General features: G+C 40.8%; 1 protein-coding gene across 1 annotated transcript in view; it reads right to left on the bottom strand.

Annotated features, from left to right (window-relative positions):
* prkar2aa (protein kinase, cAMP-dependent, regulatory, type II, alpha A) overlaps positions 1 to 18,502 on the bottom strand; it is a 73,236-nt gene extending 54,734 nt beyond the window's left edge. Inside the window, exons 1-2 of the mRNA XM_083769394.1 lie at positions 17,763 to 18,502; positions 15,159 to 15,447 (exon numbers count right to left, since the gene is read on the bottom strand). Coding sequence (XP_083625520.1) covers positions 15,159 to 15,399 — 241 coding nt within the window. The 5' untranslated portion in view covers positions 15,400 to 15,447; positions 17,763 to 18,502. The remainder of the gene's footprint in view (positions 1 to 15,158; positions 15,448 to 17,762) is intronic.
* Between the last annotated feature and the right edge of the window lie 3,433 nt (positions 18,503 to 21,935).

The raw sequence follows: 21,935 nt of genomic DNA, 5'->3' as shown, positions 1-21,935 counted from the left end.
ATCTCATAGGAGGGCTTTGGGCAGTTCAGAAACTCGTCCACCAGTGACATCATCGTTAGGCAGTATTATTTATATATAATATTTGTAATATCGTGAGGACGATGGCTTCCATTCTCGCATTGCACCTTTTCAGGAGTAGAAAGAAAGCCTGCAGTTTCTATTAGCTTGTATTCCCCATCGATGATGTCACTGGTGGGTGGGTTTCTGAACTGCCCACAGCCCTCCCATGAGACACAGACCGAGTAGGAAAACAATGTGCTATTTCATCATGATCATTAGTCAGGACCAATTATATGAAGAGAGGTTGAAAAGTGGTGTGAGGTGGTCCTTTCTGGGCGGGAACCCCTGTTGGTGTTTTAAGCATTATGTTATACTAGCTATTAAAAAATAGCAGATCTACAAGCTCATAGCGTGGCACTCGGTGCCGTGCTATGAGCTTGTAGATCTGCTATTTTAGAAAGATCTTGAAAATAAGTGCCAATCTTTGAATATATATTGAATATATATTGAATATAACGTTTTTGACTCATATCTTTGCTTCTGGGGGAGGTCCCTGGAACAACGTATTTTCAGATGGGGGTCGGCGGGCAATTACATATATTTTTGGGGGTCCTTCACATGAAAATGTTTAAGAACCACTGACATAGAAACATGGGGTTTTTCAGAAAACTGTCAGGATTTAGAAGACATTTTGTAGAAGGTTAACAGCGGCAGCATCCAAAGTTGTGTCCCGCCCACAGGCAGATCAACAGCAGCATCAGCAGCAACAGCTGCCAGCCTGCCACAGGCAGCTAGCTAGCTACATGAGGCTACATGAGCCAATATGGCTTTCAGAGCAGAGCTCCAAGCATGCACTGGGCCAGGCCACGTAAGCCAGTGCACCATTAAATAAATACACATGACTTGAAATTTATATTTAAAGCGTAGGTCTAGTTAGTAGTAGTAACTACAGTACATAAACATTATTTAAAATAATAATTAATGATGCATTGACTTCCTATTTGAATCATGCTTTAGGATTGATTCAAGCATTATGGGATTATAGTATAAAGGGGCTGGTGGATGGGCGAGAGACCACCGCAATGAAAGAGGGAAGATTATTAAGATCTTGAAAGGTTAGAGAGGAAGTTCAGATTCAGCGCGAGAGAAGGGAGGAGAGAGTACAGATAAAAAAGGAAGAGTTGGACAGAGTGAGGGGAAAAACAGGGATAGAAGTCCAGTCCAGTTCATATACTTTCCTGGGCAACTATTTTTTGGAACACTTGTTCAATGGCAGTGAATTAGTTAAAGATTTAGACATACGGGGAGATGAGACTCCCGTTACTGAACAAACACTGACTCTGTCTGTAGCAATGATTACTATCACAATATAGAGCTTATAATCTTTCAACAAAGAACCTTGTTTTAACCAAGAAAATATGACTTAAACCTAACTTTAACGCTAGTGCTTTTCATGAACTGTTCCAACACTCTCACTACCAGAGGTGAAATGTGTCTAAATTTAAACTCTCCTTGAACATTACTTCCCAAAATAAGCTCACCTGTTCAATACAAGAAAGTACTGTCGTAGAAAAGACCATCAAGAGGCTGTTACGCTAAACCTGTGTATTGAACAGGCCTACTATCCCAAAATAACCCTGGCTAGCTCACAACTATAATGTAGTGCAGAGGGAAAAGGTCAAATCCACTAGAAAATCCGACTGAATAGGATGATTGCAACCTTATCATCAGCATCAGCTTAGAAACAGTATGCTCTTCCACAACCCCAAACATTCCAAAGTTATTATAAAGAAAATACATAATAATATAATAAAGATACATTCCAGTGTTGATTGTGACAGCAATTGGTCTTTTCAATAAAATGTTTTAGTCATATTTTAGTCATCTGAAAAGTTTGTTTGTCTTGAAATTCATTTTGGCCGGCCTTGATGGTCTCGTAATGGCCGTTTACATGCTGAAACTAGAAAATTCGCAATTAAAAAGAATTGCAGAGTGTGGTTGCCGCAGTGGCTTACATATGCCCCTCCCACTAGTATTGCCAGCCAATTACAATTTCAAGTCACGCCTTAGATCATGCGTAAGTAATTCGGAGGGGATTTAACCCCCGAAATTCATGTTTTTGCGACAAACGGTTACATTTCTCGCGTTTGCGGCGCCCCCTATGGATGCTTTTAGAACTTGGTTGATTGAACCACCCCGGACCTGTGATTGAAATTTGGGATGGATTGGACATTCCGTTCGTGATTTATGGCATTTTTTGTGATATAGGCCCCTCCTACTAACTTCGGAAGACGATTACGGCCGAACGATACGCACTTTCAAAATTCTGCGGCTCAGTTTTAATTGGATGGGTCCAGAGATCACGTGTGCCGATTTCTGTGAGATTTGAACGAAATCTGTAGGAGGAAAAGCAAAAAGTGTGTTTTGGACAAAATTCAAAATGGCGGAAAATCTATCATGGCGGAAATGGGCGTGGCCTATATGGGGAGATGCGTCATGACCCAAGGAATCCAGGGAAAAAATAATTTTGATTTTACGACCTACAGTTCAAGAGTTATAAGCCAAAAGGTAAAGTGGGCTGTTATAGCGCCACCATGAGGCCGACCGATAAAATTTTAGGGTTAAATAATTTTAGGGATAATGTTGAATTATCCCTAAAAGTTTTGTAACTATAGTGATTACAGTCTCCGACGAACAAATACTTTTATGTGAATTTTTGCCTTTTCCCATTCATGTCAATGGGGAAATTTAATTCACTAATAAATTCATATCAATTAAACTATACAACATTTCTCTTAACAAAATACAAGCACACGATTCCCGATTTTTCCGGTCAATTTGACATATGGCTCAAGTGCGTACAGCGTACAGTGTGGGAGGTATAAAGCGTCAAAATAAAGACTACTCCAGTGAAATAATAAGTATAAAGTGTTACAACTAGAAAGCAGTTCCTGTAGAAACTGCGTGGGCTCGCGTAAAATGCTTTGTATAAAGTTATTGCCGTGTCAAGTTTGAAACTCGGGGACCGGAGTAATGGTGTTACCATTGGTGTTCTAAATCCATAATCAAAATTTCGGGACTGTAGCATATTGTAAAGAAAAGTAGAAAATGCATTAATGCTGAAGTAAAAGTTAAAAAAAGTATGAAAATGTGTAAAAACTATAGTTTAAGCAGAATAAAGTATGTGGAAGTTGTAGAAGTGTTTTTAAAGTTTTTCTTTAAATGTAAAAAAAAAAAAAAAAAAAAAAAAAAATTGAAGTTTTTTCTTTTTAAGTAAAAAAGAAAAAAAAAGTTTTTTATTTTTAAGTTTTCATTTTTTTCATTTTTTTTCATTTTTTTCATTTTTTTCAATTTTTTTCCATTTTTTTCATTTTTTTCAATTTTTCAATTTTTTTAATTTTTTTTAATTTTTTTAATTCTTTTTAATTTTTTTTTTTTTTTTTTTTTTTTTTTTTTAATTTTTTTTATTTAATTTTTTTTTTTTTTTTTTTTTTTTTAATAATTTTTTTTATAAACGTGTGTGTGTGTGTGTGTGTGTGTGTGTGTGTGTGTGTGTGTGTGTGTGTGTGTGTGTGTGTGTGTGTATGTGTGTGCGTGCACTTACGAGAGCTGTGTAAAGGCCAGCCAATAGGAAGACAGGGTGTGTGTGTGCGTGCGTGCATGCGTGCGTGCGTGCTCTTGCGAGAGCTGTGTAAAGGCCATCCAATTGCACAAATAGCAGACCTACAAGCCCACAAGGTATCGCAGAGCAACTCATTGAGATCTTGTAACTTTAATTTCAGCCCTGTAATTAAGCCCTTATATGTCTCAGCTGTGGAAGTGTAAAAGACAAACACTATGACAAACACTATGGCGCGCAACTTGATCTCTTATTTTACAATGGTTCTGAATGGGGGGAAACTATGCCCGAACAAATTGCTCTATCGCAAAAAGTAAAAGTCGAATGCAAATAATTTTTTCGCTGTGAGTGGCCTGAGATATTGAGGTACACCATGTGCGATTGTGGTGTTGGTACGATCGAAAATGTGGTTATAAGAGCGAGTTAAGAATTGTCATCGCGATAATTTCCTCGTAAGGATTTTACAATTGAGGTCAATGAGCAGATTGACTGTATTTGTGTCACTTAAAAGGCCGTAGTTCACATTCTGTATGTCTCGGTGTTTTGGTGGTCACATTGTGTGAAAGAGGACATGTGTGGCTACAAAATGACCAAAGGACATGCGTGTAAAGTGAATATTTTGGCCGGGACGGCAATTTGTTTGGTAAATTTTCAAGGAAAGATTTTCTGTTCACACACTCTAGTGAAAGAAGCCCTGCACTCTAACTTGGCACTAATTAGGCGAAACGGCCTGCGATTGAACTGCGATTTCGGAAAAACCGTTTAACGTATTCGAATACGGTTTGAACCACGAAAAAGTCCAGAGTCGTGTGAGCTTTCTAAAGTTTAAATCACGTTTCTACGACAAAGTATGCCAGAGTAATGAGGCTGCAAAAGTGAGGTTGATTTAGAGATCAATCCCATACATTGTCAATGGGAGGAAAAAACTATAAATAAAGTTAAATATTTTAAAAAGTATAAACTTTTTCAAAACAACTTTTTCACCAATTAAAGTTCAAAGATAGATGAACATTATAAAGTTTGAATGAAGTTTCAAAGTGAAAGTATGACGGAGTAATAAGAGCTAAAAAAAGTTAACTGTGAAAAATGGGACCTTTCTTCCATCGACTCTCACTATAAAGAATGTAAAAAAAAGTTAAAAAGTATAAAAAGTATAAAAAGTATAAAACTTTGTAAAAATAAAAATACAAGCATAAATAACTGCAAAGAGCTGAAAAGTTTGAAGTTTGAACTACATTTCTAGCATAAAGTATGTGGAAGTTAGAAGGTGACAAAAAAAGTGGCGGAAATTGGAATAAAGAATAAATAAATATAAACTGACAAGAACAATTGTGTGCTCGCTGAGGCGAGCCCACAATTACTAGAGTCTGGTTGCCCATTCGGGCAACCACACTAAATAGCCGATCTACAAGCTCACAACGCATCGCAGCTTGTAGATCTGCTATTTTCAGAGTGCAACACCCGAGCGATACCAGTTTTAGTTCTACTGGATCTCTTCACCACTAGTACCTCCTTAACATTTAGTCTAGTTTGTATTTGTTGACAAAGTTTTCAATACATTTAGTCTTAGTCATCATAGCTTAGTTTTTATTTCGTTTATCAGTGAAAAAAAAATTCGTAGCACGATTTTATTTCTCTCTCTGAAACCTTGATTGTTTACATTTTTTTACAATTTTCCTATAGGAATAAAGTCCAAACCTTAAACAAAGAAATCCTTTAGGATTAAACAAGTGAAAATGTTTACGTCCATTAACATTACCCAAATTAATTCATTTTATAATAATTATTTTTTACATTTTGGAAAAAATTGCCAACACTGAGGTGCCCACAATGTTTAGGTGCCCATGGCTGCACTTTTTTGCAATGTGAAATGCCACCGAATCTGCTTCTCATATGGGCCATGTGAAAAATAATGATTCAACTTGTGACAGCTGATGCTTTTATTGTGAAGGCAAAAGTTTCTGAACGTCTGCATCCTGCATATTTCCGCGTACTGAAAATAGGCGATCTACAAGCTCACAAGGAGTTGCAGAGGCGGCGCATTGTGAGCTTGCAGATCAGCTATATTCAGCACGCAACACGTCGTGCGCGAAGCATAATTCAGGCTTCACTTTGTTTTTAGCCGAGGCGACTTACACAGGCTCCTCGGTGCAAAATCAACATTGTAAGGAAGGGATAGTAGGTATTGATAAACTATGAACTTTTTTCAGTGGCAAGTTATGTTTTAACAACAGGTTTACCTCAGCAAAACTCTCTGCTAACGCACTGGACAGGGCTATGGGGATGAGTGAGCAGAGTTGTGAGCTGCGCGCACCACGGCAGAGACAGATTACATTAATTTGGTGTTGGACTTTATTATGCTTTTAGCAAAACTTTTGGCTTTGTGCAGTGTTTTAATGAGCGAGATCCGTACGTACCGCAAATACTTTAGTTAAAGATAAGTCGATTTTCTTTTTTTGACAGCATCCAAATAAAAAAACATAATCACAATTTCGATTTAAATTTGATTAATCGTGCAGCCCTAAGTTTTCGTTATTGTTTTAGTCGATGAAATCAACACCGATACATTCTACATTGCACTACTGCATAGCTTTATCAGTGTCTGCTTGACTGTATAGCACAGTATACACTATACAGTATGCATTTTTTCCATTATTGGGCCGTGTCAGCAGTGCACACAAACTACATTTCCCATGTGGGCCAATGAAGATTTGAATGTAATTAGATGAACACAGAAAGAGAGAGAGAGAAAAAGGAGATTGTGTGTGTGTGTGTGTGTGTGTGTGTGTGTGTGTGTGTGTGTGTGTGTGTGTGTGTGTGGACTCTGAAAGACAGACAGGGTCAACACTCAACAGAGAAAGGGGCGAGAGAGAAGGAGGGAGGGAGGGAGGGGATGAAAAGAGATGATGGATAAAGGGTTGGAAAGCCAAAGACAGGGAGAGAATGAGAGTCGGAACTTCATTATGAATCGTTTTCTGTGATCATGCCTCTGGCTCCATTAACCCTGGGTTCAACCAGAAACAACAAGCTAACAAACAGACGCTCTACAAGCATGCACAGTGGTGGCTGGCAACCAAACAGGTTTCTCAATAAAGATAAAGAGTTCTTTAACACATGGTTGTGCCATTATGAGATTATGTAAATACTCTCTCAAAGGACTTTAGTTTTTTACAACCAAGGTTCATGTTTTAGGTTGTTACTAGAGAAAGTAAAATATGACTGTTAATTTTAAATTATTAAAAGAAATTCTTTCATTTGAGACATTTTAGCTATGTTTGACATAGCCATTTTATCTATGTATTGAATGTGAAGGGGGACGTGACAATTTGATATATTGAGCCTACAACTCTACATTCACTCTAATTTCCTGGGGTCTAGTACGACTATAGTAAATATTAATAAAGAAATAAATTGTTAAAAAATGCTGCATGTCCGAATGCCCCTACCCCCTTACGTCCTTATTAAGTTGTTGCACAAGTGTTCCTTGATAAATCAGACCAATGTTCTTTTTTTTTTTACGATCCAGTGCTTTCTCTGTTCACATCTGAGATGTGACATGCCACCATGATCCAAGCTAAACACTCAGTTTTATAGTTTTATGTATCCAGGTGACTCTTGATAGACAGCTTTGTGCTGTTCTGTCTGTGTGTAGTTCTGAGTTACTGAAAGTGCACGTCAGACATCCCCCTTCTCACATTGTATTACAAGTTACAACCAAGTAATTAAAACGTGATTCCCATTTAAACAACCTCATATTATTGCTTGTATATTGTGTTCATTAATGTACGACTATGAAGCAACAATTTATAAGTTAGCAATGCGTTTTCATTTTTGTTTGTTTGCATGCCCCAAGGCATGCGATTCATAGCACAGTTAACTTTCATTGTTTAAGCTGTTGTCTCTGTGACATGTAGAGTCCTCCAACCCTCTTTCTGTAGCTCTCTCCATACTGGTCCTGAGTCAGAGTTGGAAATACATTACATGCCAAGAAGACTGATTTAGTCCTTATTAAGTTGTTGCACAAGTGTCCCGTGATAAATCAGACCAATGTTCTTTTCTTTTATCCAGTGCTTTCTCTGTTCACATCTGAGATGTGACATGCCACCATGATCCAAGCTAAACACTCAGTTTTATGTATCCAGGTGACTCTTGATAGACAGCTTTGTGCTGTTCTGTCTGTGTTCTGAGTTACTGAAAGTGCACGACGTCAGACAATATTCCTTTCAAAGTCATTCTTCTCTGTCTCTGTCTCTCTATTCTCACACAGTGAGTTTCCTTCTCTGTCAGTCCCTTTGCTTCTCTTCATCTCTCTCAGGCAGTTTTTAATTTTGTGTTTATAAGATGCATTTGTCTCATGGAAGGCTGATCTACAAGAGGAATTGACATTGGAAGAGTGGAGCTCAGCCTGTATGGATGCTCAATCCCAGACGGGTAACACTCGGTTAAAACTGTTGCAATATAATTGGTTGATGAGGGTCTATATCACTCCAGAGAAATTAAATAGATTTAGTGCAGATATTCCAGATACTTGTATCAGATGTGGTAAAGACAAAGGTACACTTTTCCATTGTCTGTGGGCATGTCCATGAGTGAAAGAATTCTGGGAAGAAGTGAGGAGGGAGATTCAGAAGATATTGTCTATAGATATTGAGCTTGACCCAAAACTGTTTCTATTAGGTCTTTACCCACCTGGCCATAAGATTCAGAGTAGCGAACAAAGATTTCTAGATTTAAGTTTACTACAAGCCAAAAGGGCTATAGCCTTATCGTGGCAAAAGATAGGCAAACCCAGTATTGCTCAGTGGTTTAGGGAGTTATCATTGTGTCTTCCTCTGGAAAGAATCACTTATACTTTGAAGAATAAACAGAAGATGTTTGATAAGATATGGGGACGGTTTATCCAATATATTACGGTTAATGATTTATCTTATTTAATGGTGGAAACTGAAAATGTGTAATTGTATTCTCTGCAGCTGTTTGGTCTTGTGGCCATAAGGACTCTGTTGTTGTTACCATTCTAAGTGCCCTTATTTTTTATACTGTATTTATATATGTATGTATTGTATGTTTTGGTTTTGTTTTGTTGTATTGTCCGTTTGTCAAAAAAAAGAAATGCAATAAATATATTGTGTAAAAAAGAAAGATGCATTTGTCTTGGATCATCCTTCATGTCCCCTCCATTTGTCTTGCAACAAAATACCATCAGTCACACTGTAGCGCTCCATGTCTGCCTGTTGCTTGACTTGTTTCTTTCCATGAACACACAGTGGCAGAGTGACACTACACAGACATGACTAAACAGCATAACAGATTTGAACAAAGCAGGTCAGACTCAGAATATAAGGAAATGTGATATTGTACACAGAGCAAAGGAGAGTGCTTTCATTGTGATAGAACTAACAACAAACAAGACACAATAAGATATATACAATAAGATAATCAAAGAGCACAAGACATAAGGACAGCATGCATGACAGCAGCGCGCACACACACACACACACACACACACACACACACACACACACACACACACACACACACACACACACACACACACACACACACACACACACACACACACACACACACACACACACACACACACACACACACACACACACACACACACACACACACTTTGGCCTCTCAGTGGACCTTTTTAAAAAAGGTTTAAAGACCCACCTTTTTAGACAGGCCTTTGTAACAATGTAACATAGTGCTGTATCGATTTCTTGATTATTATTATTATTTATTTTTACCAGTGCCGTTTGTTCTGTTTTCTCTTTCTTTGCTTTATTTTTCATTATTCTTATTTTTACTATTGTTACTATTGATATGTTTTGCTTTTATTGTTGTGAAGCACTTTTTGACAGATTTCTGTGAAATGTGCTCTATAAATAAAATGTACTTACTTAGAATTAGAAAAATGGAAGGTGCTCCCAATCTGATTAACCAGAGGCAAATCTACAGCCACACACAGACAGAGAATCAGAGATATGCCAAATTGAATTTGTAGTTTTGTACTTTACTATTGATACTATAAAAAGAAAATCACACCTGTGTGACGTGAGGGGCGCTCTTAATCATCGTACATCGTCATGACGCAACATGCCTATTTGCTCAGACACTATGACGTACAATTCTCCATTCATTGTCAATAGAAATTGAAAATCTACACCAATAGCTGATTATAGGAGGGGATAGCGCCCCTCAAAAAATTGGCTTGCAGCAACCCCACAATGTTTCTTCAGGAACCGTATATTCTAGAATCTGTACATTATTTCCGATATTAGATTAAAACACACACAGATAGGGGCACAGACAGGGGTAAAACATTATCTGTACCCCTGGCCTTGTGGAAATAACAAATACTCCGTTTCTTGTTTAACGAAGTTTCCCATCCCTACACATTTACTACGGAAACTAGGTTACATCCCTTATATTGTGCCCAATGAATGTCTAGTACCGACCCACCCTCTTTGAACTCCTTTGTGCCCCTTCCCAGCACAGGATACCCCACCAGAAGCCTCCTGACCTCTGGCCCTCCACCATTTTCATCTCAGCTTTTCTACCATCTGTATCATGTTCAGTGAAGGTGTACGACTCTTGTACCATAGGTTATTTTTTGCAGCTTTTACGTTCCAATCCCAGCGGATTGGAGGCCTGCCTTCACTTCTGTGTATTCCCTATGCCATTTGCCTCTCAATTCCAACCATCTGTTTTGACGAGGCAAAACAAATTACTTGTGGGAGTGGACTGCCCACTTCCCTTGAAAGAAAACAGCTTTCTCTCCTGAGCATCCCTTACGCCGTTTCACTCTCTGCTTTCCTACTATCTGTACAATATAAAGAAGGGTGAATGTTGTCCATCTACTTCTTAATAAAAGAAGAGAACCCAATTTCCTTAGAGCTTTCTTTCATAGACTATAGGTCAGAACACAAAATGGGTCAGTGGCCTACTTCTGGTAGGGTCCCCAGCAGTGATGCTTTCATCAGTCCGGGTTCCAGAGTCAGGCAATACATTTGTAATGAACCCTCAACTGAAAGGTTTAAACCTCTGGAAGACCGGGGGAAAAGGGGGCTAGCTAAGCCTCAGGCCATTCATGTTAGTACAGTATGTTGATTAACTCATGTAGGCCTGGCGTCGAAATTAAAAAATCCTGACACTTTCCTGAAATACCTATGTTTCTATATCAGTGGTGCTCAATATTTCATGTCAAGGACCCCAAATATTATATGTATTTGACCACCGATCTAAAAATATGTTGTTCCAGGGATCCCCCTAGAAGCAAAGATTTGAGTTAAAAAATGGTCGCTCTGAATTTCTGAAAGAATATATATTCAAACAGGATATAATAACATCCGGTCTTTTTTTTAAGAGAAATATTATCCCTTTAATGACTGTGTGCTTTTGTGTGGTGAATTTAAGGTGCCACTTTTCTCCTCAAACTGACAAATGAATCTTTATGTTGAAGGTCCGAAATGCAAAGCCACTCATCTTGCTGACTGACAGCATACCACCTCCTGCCGATGGCCCGGCCAGGGAGCCATGATATTGCGTGACAAACTGTCCTGATATGGAGCGTCAGCCATGGCTTAATTTGCGACATTGTCCTGAACCAATCTCATTAACAAATGAATACCTAATGAAAGAGGACATGAAAGGAACATCTCCGCTTCACAAAGCTACAAACATGGCGCGTGCGCACACACACACACACACACACACACACACCCACACACACCCACGGGCCTCGCTCAAATAGAGACACTGCGAGCAAATATCTTAGGGGTGGATGACGTCTCTGCACAATGCTCGTCGCTCGCGCTACGCCAGGGCAGTCTGGTTATGAACACAGTCACACACACACGTCTTTTAACCCATTTAGACCAGAGGACGATTCTACAAATGTCTTCTAAACAGTTTTCTGAAAAACCCATGTTTCTATGTCAGTCATTTTCATGTCAAGGACCCCCAAGATTGTATGTAATTGCCCGCCGACCCCCATCTGAAAATATGTTGTTCCAGGGATCCCCCAGAAGTAAAGATTTGAGTTAAAAAAACGTTCGCTCTGAAAGAATATATATTCAAAGATTCACGATTTTTCTAAAATAGCAGATCTACAAGCTCGTAGCGTGGCACTCGTTGCCGCACTATGCGCTTGTAGATCTACTATTTTTCAATAGCTAAAGTATAACAGAATGCTTAAAACACCAAAAGGGATGCCCATCCAGAATGGGTTAATGACTTTTCATCGCTGGCAGTCAGCGTGACACAGTTCCTCTGTGTCATTGTATGACCCCAGGTACACATGACCTCCTTAAAGGGATTGTGACATTAAAAAAAAGGTTTTGGAATTGTTCTTGTTTTTTTTAGGTTTTCTAATCTCAATTGCACCCAAAAAACATGAACTTTTAACATTCAGTAGATTTTCTGTGATCTGGGGTTTTCTGGCTCAAACAGGTGCTCTGATTTGCCGGCAGTAAGTGACATCACTTACTGCAAATCCCATATATGTCAATGGGATTTGCCAGCAGAAACACTGTTTCACTGTGTTGCCTGTTTTCATTGTAGCTCAAAAGGCCCAAAAAACCCCAAAGAAAACTTCAGACCACAGAAAATCCACTGAATGTTCAAAGTTCAGGTTTTTTGGGTGTAATTGAGGTCATAAAACCTAAAAGAAAAAAGAAAAAGAAAAATAAATGAAAATGAATGTCATAAAACCTTTAATTTAGCAGGAATTTTCGAGCAGAAGAAAGAAATTCAGCAGTGCAACAATAATCAACGAATACAACTGGGGAAAAAAAGCAAAGCACACACCTACTTAGAATCTCAAGCAACAGTAAACTTTTCTGTATAACTTATATATATTTTTAGCACATTTTTAGTACTGTGGAAATCAGTGAGTGCATTAGTGGTGCTAAGGGGCAGCAGCACATGATATTCTGTAGCCATCCAAGTAGTCTTCCCATATATTATCTGGAACTGAATCTCCCCCAAGGGCAGTGTACACCCACTGGGGCCTGATTGAATAATCCAATAACATGGATGTCATGTGTGTGTGACCCAATCTGTGCAGGGAACATTTCCCCCACTGAGTGAGGCCTGGATTTAGAATGAGCTCCCTATGCAAGGCCAGGCCATGGTGCTTAACTTTGATGAGGTGTGGAGCATGCTCAACATCTGACCCCTGATCACTCTGTACCGGAAAGAGTAGCTTGATGACGTCACAGCGATGGAATTTGAACGGGTGTGAAATCGAGCTGTAAGCATATCTGTTGGCGCGCACAGTCTCAAACACACACATACACAAACACAGCCCCTGCAGCTGAGGTTACAGCTGTTTGACAACAACCAAAAGGTCCATTTTAAAACTGCCCTCAAAATTCCCCTCTTCGCTGTCCCAGCTAATGGGTCTGAATCGCAAAAAGATTATGCTATACATTCTGAATCACTGTCTGAAATAGCCAGTAACTACTGCTGAGCTGAGATGTACAACATCTTGTGCCATCATCAGCACACATGAAGAATCAATGAAGCAATGAAAAAGGACACCCCAAAATTAAAAGAATTGCCTTGGTCACTGATGAATCCCTCGTATCTATCCAAAATGCATCAATGGACTTAAGATATGCCGGGCCCAGATAGGCGTTGCATAGCACATCACAGTGGATCTGCTCATTGAGGAAAAACAGAGCATCCATTCACAAGGTAACAGCTCCTGGCTCCACGACACACTGGACCGAATCAGGTCACATTGCTCTCAGACACGCCGAGCAAAGCAAGGCATTGCCTTATTGCCGAATGTCAATTATGTTCCCCCTTTCTCTACCAATTTAGTCATACACAGTCGTCGCCAATTCCTGAATTCCCCACACACCGTGTAGTCTTATCACCGCTTTTCCACTGGTTCACCTGCAAGGATGGAGCTTCACCGGGTCCACATAGCAAGCCGCGTGAGACAACACTCCTCTGAGTTCAACAACCCCTGCTAACAGGTGCCCCGAGTGCCTAATCTGTACGTAGGAGTCACTGGTGCAGTGGTCCAACTCCCTCCGGTGAACATGGCCAATTATGCTGGCATGGACACCCGGTCCCACCCGACGGCACCGGAGGATTCAAGCTCATACTGTTTGATTAATTAAATACTTTATTAAATGGATCCCCGGCTAATAGCACTAATGCAAAGTGCATTATATAATGAATCCATTATTACAGTATTATGTAATAAGCCTTCTATATCTGACTTAGTCCATTACAATTGCCCTCTATAACTAAACAAAATGTATAACTGTAACACCATATTATATTTCATTTCTTTTCAGAAATAGTTCATCTTTTATTCAAGGGAGACAATGCCCATTGCAAGTTGATGATGTAATTTGTCCATGTGTGGTCCAGCCGTATGGAATGCATGTGCTAAAGAAATACTATATAATAAAGGTTAATATTAAATCAAAACAATATTTGAAATATGTTTTAATTAGCATATGCACTCCATAAGTCCATAAGGCTGGACCACACATGGATGAGAGTTGTCCACCTTCAGTAAAAAAGATATTAGGGGGGGGGGGGGGGGGTGTTATAGAGTGCAATTATAATGTATTAAGGCATATACAGTAATGCTTATTAGCCAGGAGGTACGGTTATAAAATGACAAGCTAAACGTAAGAACGTATAACGCAAAAAGCCTTGAAGGCTTGTTTCCATTGTGGTCCCATGTATTCAATTCTCCACGGTAGTGAATAGGAAGTGTAGCCCTGTGTCACCTGAGTGTCCATTGCATCATGAGCGATATGAAGGGGGTCTGCAAGGCGTCTCTATTGTTAGTGCAAATACAAGAATGCCATACAGTTACAGTACATACTGTACACGACTACACGCACATGTAACACCTTGGTTTCTTTCTCATTCAGGGCTCAACAGGTTTTTGTTTTTCCATTTCCCCACAGAGCACATGAGAGATGAGTGGTGGAGGCAGGGGCAGAGTGCTCAAGGGTAAAAGACGATGCCACACATCACGCCATTGAAGAATCTCTCACTACCCAACTGTCTTCAGAATAAACAACAAATGCCCCTGTCAAGGGTCAAGGGTCAAGGCTTCACTCAAGTCACTTTCACAATTCTCTCTTCCTCATTTACTCTCTTATACACACACTTGCTTACTCTCATGCAGAGTAGAATCCTCAGTGTTAATTCTTACTCTCATGCAGAGTAGAATCCTCAGTGTTAATTCTTACTCTCATGCAGAGTAGAATCCTCAGTGTTAATACTTACTCTCATGCAGAGTAGAATCCTCAGTGTTAATTCTTACTCTCATGCAGAGCAGAATCCTCAGTGTTAATTCTTACTCTCATGCAGAGTAGAATCCTCAGTGTTAATTCGTCCATTAATTCGTCAGGATTTTACAGTGAACCCTCGCACCTCCTGCCGGCTGTGCACACACACACACACACACACACACACACACACTCCTGTGGCAGCACTCCAGACCACCACCTTTCCCACATCGCCATCACCCTAAAAATAATCGCCTTACGTTCAAAGTCAGAGTCGTCGTCGTCGTCATCTTCTCCATTGGACTCCGTCTGCATCGGCTCCCCATCGAACATGACTTTGCCTTTGACGGCACCGCCCGCTCCATCCTGGTTTCTGGTGTCTCGCAAACGGGTGAAGTACTGTACGGCGAAATCCACCAGGTCCGACGGCCGTTGCCGGAGCACCTCCACGGTGTAGCCCTGCAGCAGCTCTGTCAGGCCCACAGGTATCTCGATACTCATGGCTGGGCTCGCTGTGTTTGTGAGAGACTTGATTGCAGCGATTGGAGTCTACAGAAGGGGGGGGGGGGGGGGATGGGGTATTTGGATGGAAGAGGGAAGGAGATAAATCATTTGGGTGTTGCATGTGTGGCATAACTCTGTGTTGAATACATGAAAGGGTGGGGACCAAAACATTGTGGGCTCTTGGTGAATCTGTCCACCTCAGTAGAGCGGGCAGCACCTGGTAAATAATCTGTGCACCAAAACAGAGTGGGCACCAGGTATACTGGGCACCAAAACGGAATGGGGCCCTGGGAAGTCTGGGCACCAAAACAGAGTGGGCACTGGGAAGTCTTTGTACGTGAAGATTTAAACATTATGGTTATTTTATTGCACATTCTATGTTCCAGACTAGCTGTCTGTCTGTCAACGATGATTATTCTATATACAAAAATATGCAAAACAAGCTCACAAAGTGCCAAAAATAAGTGTTAGGTCTATATTCTGATAATACGTATTCCTATATATAGTGTTTGTTCAGTATCAGGGGTCAACCCTGTCTCTCCAGCTCTTTAATAAAAAGAAAATATTTTTTCAGCCCAGGATACCAATTGTATCCAATCAGGAGAGAAAACACACAGGATACAGGATGAACAAGTGAAATTGGAAGTGATATGAATTCGTACAAACTGCCAATGATTTCTGCCTGTAAATAGTTTGTTAAAAATGGTCATCCTTCATTTTGGTGGGGACCTTTTAAATTTATAACATTAAATATATATATACACTATAGAGGGTATTGCGCATGCATAAAGTGAGTGGCAAATGGAGTTGCAAAGTGAGTTTAGTGTCGTTTAACATTAATTACAATCACCAACAAGCGTCTGTACGGGGCATTACCAAGTGTAACAGAGAAGATAACAGTAAGGAGGATGAGACTAGCAGGCCAGACTGCCACCGACACCAAGAACTCCCGGCCAAAAAGCTTGTACTGTGGGAACCAACACACGGGCATCGATGGAGAGGACGTCCCACACCTACCTACGTGGACTTACTAAAGAACGATGCTGGTGTAGAAAGCACAAATAAGCTGGCCAGATGTATGGAGAACCGAGAAGACTGGAGACGCCGATGGAAAGCTCGTCTGAGGACGACGTATAGAGAGAGACAATCAGATTGGACTTTTCTGTTTGGATTTAAGGGCTGTCAACTTGTCAAGGCCAGAAAGTAATTTTTTGCCACTCAGTACTCGCATAACTTCTGGGTATGATGATGTCATGCGCATAGCCGCATACCCTCTATATTGGACATTAGGCTAATCATAAATATTAATATGGTACTCAGGTAATGTCTTTAATCAGTACCTGAGTACCTGAGTTTTTACAGTAATTTGCATCCTGGTGGATTACAAGTGGTCATATCATCATTATACAGATGTAATTGCACTCCCAGGAGGAAGAAGAGTAGTGCTAACTCAGTCTTCCCCAAATATCAGGGGTCTAGTCCTCACTAGACTCCTCACCCCAAATAGTTGCCAGTCTGGGGCGGAGGGACTTCTCAGGTGCCCACTCTTTTATTTTAATGAATGGAATAGCAGCCAATTTGACCAGAGCACTGTAACTTGCTAGCTGTGCTGGTACATTTTGTCCATGTGTGTGTGTCTGGTGTCTGACTGATGAGACAGCAGTGCCAACTAGTAGGTTGCTAGACAGGTCGGAGATGGTCCAAGCAGCACAAGCAATCAGCGGGTTGACAGTTGAATAGATTTTAGGGTTGTCAATGCCATTGATCAGAACGTTGTCACTGGACTGGACAATTGATCTAGTGTTGAGCCCTGGAACACAGTTGCCACATCTGTAACCCGCCTGTCTGTCTGTCTGTGTGGAAAGATACAGGCCTAATGTTGGCAATGTGGATTAAAGATAACCCCAGAGACGTTCTGCTGTGTTGGTAGCTGGGGCTGTCAAGTTGCAGCAGGCTATATGTCATTACTAGCCTGTGAAGTGGCTACAGTGTTAACAGCAGTCTGCAGGATTAGCTAGCTCTTCTTATTAGCTTAATGTGTCACTCAATCCAAGGATTTGAGACATTGACCATCTGGCCCATGTATATAACTAATCTAGTTTATTAAGAAATGACTACAAGAAGCGTGGTGGAATCAGGCTCTATGTCTTGCTGCTGCTATATAGTCAAACGCCTTCAGGAGAGGCTCTACTACGTTACAGTTAGCAGTATAGTATGGCGGACTGACCGTGGGAGCTTATAAACCACGGTAAGTGGCTTGCTGGATAAACGTTGCCATGATGCAGGCAGAGAGAGAATTACAGTAAGCCGTTAGGGGAAAAGTAACTGATTGATTGACTCAAACTGTGTGCCACACTTACGTGTAAATGGACCTCCCCGGCTAAAGCAGCCAGTCCCCTCCTTATTCTCGGCGTCCTCCTCCCTGTTCTCTTTTATTTCGCCTCTTCCTTTTAGACCGTCTCCTTGCCAGTGTAGCGACCGTTACCCTATTTTTTCAATGAAAACGCGGCGTAACCGTTAGCGTCAACCCGGCTAACATTTACTACTCCTCCTACTACTACTTCAATGTATTACTTAAGCCAGCACCGATGCTGGCAAAACTGGGGTGTGGGGGGGCTGAAAAAAATCAACTCGAGTTGTCCGCTGCAGCCTCTCTCTCGACCAGGCGACGGACTCCACACGCACTGGAGAGAGGGGAGGGTGGGACTTGTTAACGGCAGCGGTATGGGGGAAAAGCCAAAGCTGGGGCTAGCTAAAGCTAGCTAACTAACTAGCCTCACTTGCTAACTACTTGTTAGCAACTGAACTGCGTCCGCGAGACACACACACACACTGTCACACACACATGCACACACCACACACACCACTCAGCTGAAGCCGGGTGACAGAACCCGAGCCCGGCGTTTTTTTTGGGAGCCTTGTTGCAAAAAACAACCGAAACAAACGAGAAAAGGGCGACTGAAAACGGGTTAATGGCTATAATAACGGCACGAAAAAAAAGAATGGGTTATTAATAATTCCGTTTTCTGCCTCGCAAAGAGGCACTGTCTGAGGCTCCCACACGTACAGAGTAGCCGCTGGCGCTGGCACGAAGCTCTGGCTGCTGTTCCGCTCCGCGCCGGGGGCGTGATGCGGCTTCAGCTGTGATGGCTGATTGACACGCGCTTCCACCAATCACGTGCAACTCGCTGCGTACATCAGCCAATTAGATGGGGTTGAAGGCGAGAGTGTATAGAGTAAATTCGTCCAACAGTCTTTCTTGGATGTGAAGAGGAAATTTCAATATTAAAAGTATTTGTGAATTTTGTGTGAAGGGAGGATTTTGTTGTGTTTTGAATTTGTTTGTTTGTTCTGTTGTTGCAACACTGTGGAACAGACTTCTGTTCGTTAGAAGCCTTACCTTTATTTGTGGATTTTACATTTTACTGTGGATTGTCTACTTCTGTAAGTTCATGATGGACTTTAGTGACTAAATACCTGCTGCCATGTTGCACATGGGCCCTATATTGTGCCACCCCTTACCCCTTATCCCTAAACTTATTTGCAATGTTTTACTATTTTGAAAAACATTTTAAAATAGTTCAATTTGGCTGAATCTGCAATCTGCATCGACACGTTGTGAGCTTGAAGATCAGCTACTTGAACTACTTTAAAAGGTTTTTCAAAAATGTAAAAAAAAATGGCAAATAAGTTTAGGGATTTGTTGTAAGGGGTAGGGCAAGATATAGCCCATGTCTAATCTCACAGCTGAAATTTATTTTTCTCAAAACTCCCTGAACGATGGATTGTAATGTACCATTTAGCCACATTTTCTTTTTCTTCGTAGAACTTGAAAATGGGAAATAGGCCTACCTCAATAATTGTGTGTTGTGGCTTCTGAAGGCTATACTTATTCCTTTGAGTGTGACTGAATATTTGTCATTATTTCAGACATGAGTGACTCACCCCCCAAAGTTTCCCTCTTTTTATTTGTTCCTTCCTTGATGATGACAGACTGTCTAGAAAGGCTGGCACGCACACACACACACACACACACACACACACACACACACACACACACACACACAACACACAACACACAACACACACACACACACACACACACACACACACACACACACACACACCACACGCACACGCACGCACACACACACACACACACACCACACGCACACGCACGCACACACACACACACACACACACACACACACACACACACACACACACACACACACACACACATATATAACTTGATATTCACCTCAGCCACAGCATACATCTGAGTTGTGAAGTTATTTGTGTATGTATATGTGTATGTGTGTGTGTGCGTGCGTGCATGTTGTTGTTTTGTCACAACTTCCAGCAACATGTTGTCTGTGTTACTTTTTCATTGCCTTTTTACTTTTCTCATCAGAGGTGTGCCTAATACACTCATACTGCGGCCTATAGATCAACAGCATGCTGCTAAACGAGACAGATAAAAGGATACTGACACACATTCTCTTCCAACCCAATAGGCTGAGATGCTAAATAACAGCTTGCCTCTCTCCCCCTGCTGCCCTCCATCACCCCGCTGTCACAGAGGTAAAGCTGTTGCCATGGCCACAGTGAGCCCGGATTTAATTCCTTGAAGAACCAATATCTGATTGGTTCAGAGAGGTTTGTTCCAACTTACATGGGAATTAAAACATGTGTCTTAGCCCTCTGCTGGCGGATTGCTGCTGTATAAGCTATACAAACTGTAAAATAGGACTATTGTGTAACAGTTGATATATATTTTTTAATCCTCAATGTCAAAATGTGTCAAGAGTGTGGTAAATTGGCCATGATGTGAGCAGTAAGAGCAAAGTAGTTAAAATAGTCCATGCGAAAGATAAGGATCCTATTATGTTCTCGATTTCATAGTGTACATAAGCCAACATCATGAACTTCCTCTTGACATTCCCTAACCTCATGAGTCAGTTGCAAGTTCTGAGATTCCTGAGATTTATCGGCTTGTGAAAATGTATGTCCCCACTGGTTATGAACAAAATCCAACTCCACTTAAGAACACAAACATCCTGGAACAATATCTGTGGAGGCTGAGTACTGTTTTTCCCATGAGAGCATATAGGGAGGGAAATGATGACAGATTATTGATCTGCACTTTCCTTGAACTGTACCCATTCTGCAAACTGTTAATAACATTTTCAATCAATCAATCCGGTCATGTCTATGTTCTTTATACTTCTATTATAAGTAACCCACCCTTTATAACCCTATTCAATATTTTCTGTTACTTGATAGCACGGTGAGCATGCTACACTATCATTTCATCATTTCATTGCAAAACATAATTGCACAAGATCTTCTCCTTTCTCTCCCTTTCTCTTCCTCAAGCTGTAGCCTACTAATAACTTTGGGGCAGGCTGTCTAGAGTTTGAATGGGCAGGTAGGCCGATCAGTCAAAAGGGAGACATCGAAGAGGAAGGACGTGTGGGGAAGGATAGGAATGTCAGAACAGGTCAGCTCCATATATGGAGATCTAAGGGTTTGAGGTCAGATGTAGAGTTGCTGGCCGGCTCCATATATGCAGATCTAGGTGATGATCCAGTCTTCTCCATGTATGGCTATCCAGGGTTTGATGAGGTCAGTGTCGTGATCTTCATATATGGAGACGGCCATATATGGAGCGTGTCACGACTCACGAGGCGTGACAGACTGACGGCCATAATATGACATTATATTACATGGTGGCGTGACGGACTGACAGGTTTTTAAGGTTTTCATCGTAATCTGCGACCTAAGGTCGCAATAAACTAGTCCCCTGCTATGCATGACATAGATAATGACCACCAAAAATAAATCCAGTCTCTAGGAGGGCATTGTCACCCTTGCCTCATTCAAGTCTGTGTGTAATATTCTTGAATCATACTGCTCAGAACATTCATAAAAACCGTGTAGGCTTCAATGGAAATTAAAATGTGAGATTACACTGCCACCTGCTGGTTATGCATCTCCCCAGCAACCTGTTGTGAACTGACAAGGCAACCACAAAATGGATCTGTCTGTATTTTAGCAGCATCATGCCATAACCTCCTGCTGTATAAAAAACAAACAAACAAAAAACAACTATGGAAACCAGTCTAGCCAGTCATTGAGTGATTAGCAGAATGGGTACATTTCACATGAAAGCACAACTCAATACAAAGACTGTTACTGTGTGGATGACACACTGATAAAGCATTACACTGGTTGACAACAGGGTCCACCATTTTCAATTCATCAGAACATGACATGAACCATGCTGATGATCAAACTCACAATTTCAACAGTCGTGTTGCATATTTAATTGGACTTTGTCTGGCAACCAAAACCTCCAAACTTAATTATTTTCTATCGATTACAGCAGTGGCTTTCAACCTTTTCTATATCAAGGCCCGTTATTGGCATTTGATCCACGGACCACCATTAAATGATTTAGCCTTGCAGAGACCCAAAACTGAAGAATGCTTTGTTATCGTTGGCTAAGATTTTGTCCACAATTCAATGCT

Source organism: Protomyctophum parallelum (genome assembly GCF_964188405.1).
Source record: "Protomyctophum parallelum genome assembly, chromosome: 7".
Classification (NCBI taxonomy): Eukaryota; Metazoa; Chordata; class Actinopteri; order Myctophiformes; family Myctophidae; genus Protomyctophum; species Protomyctophum parallelum.
The sequence above is the reverse complement of the archived record's forward strand: the minus strand, read 5'-3'. Positions and strand labels throughout refer to the sequence as shown.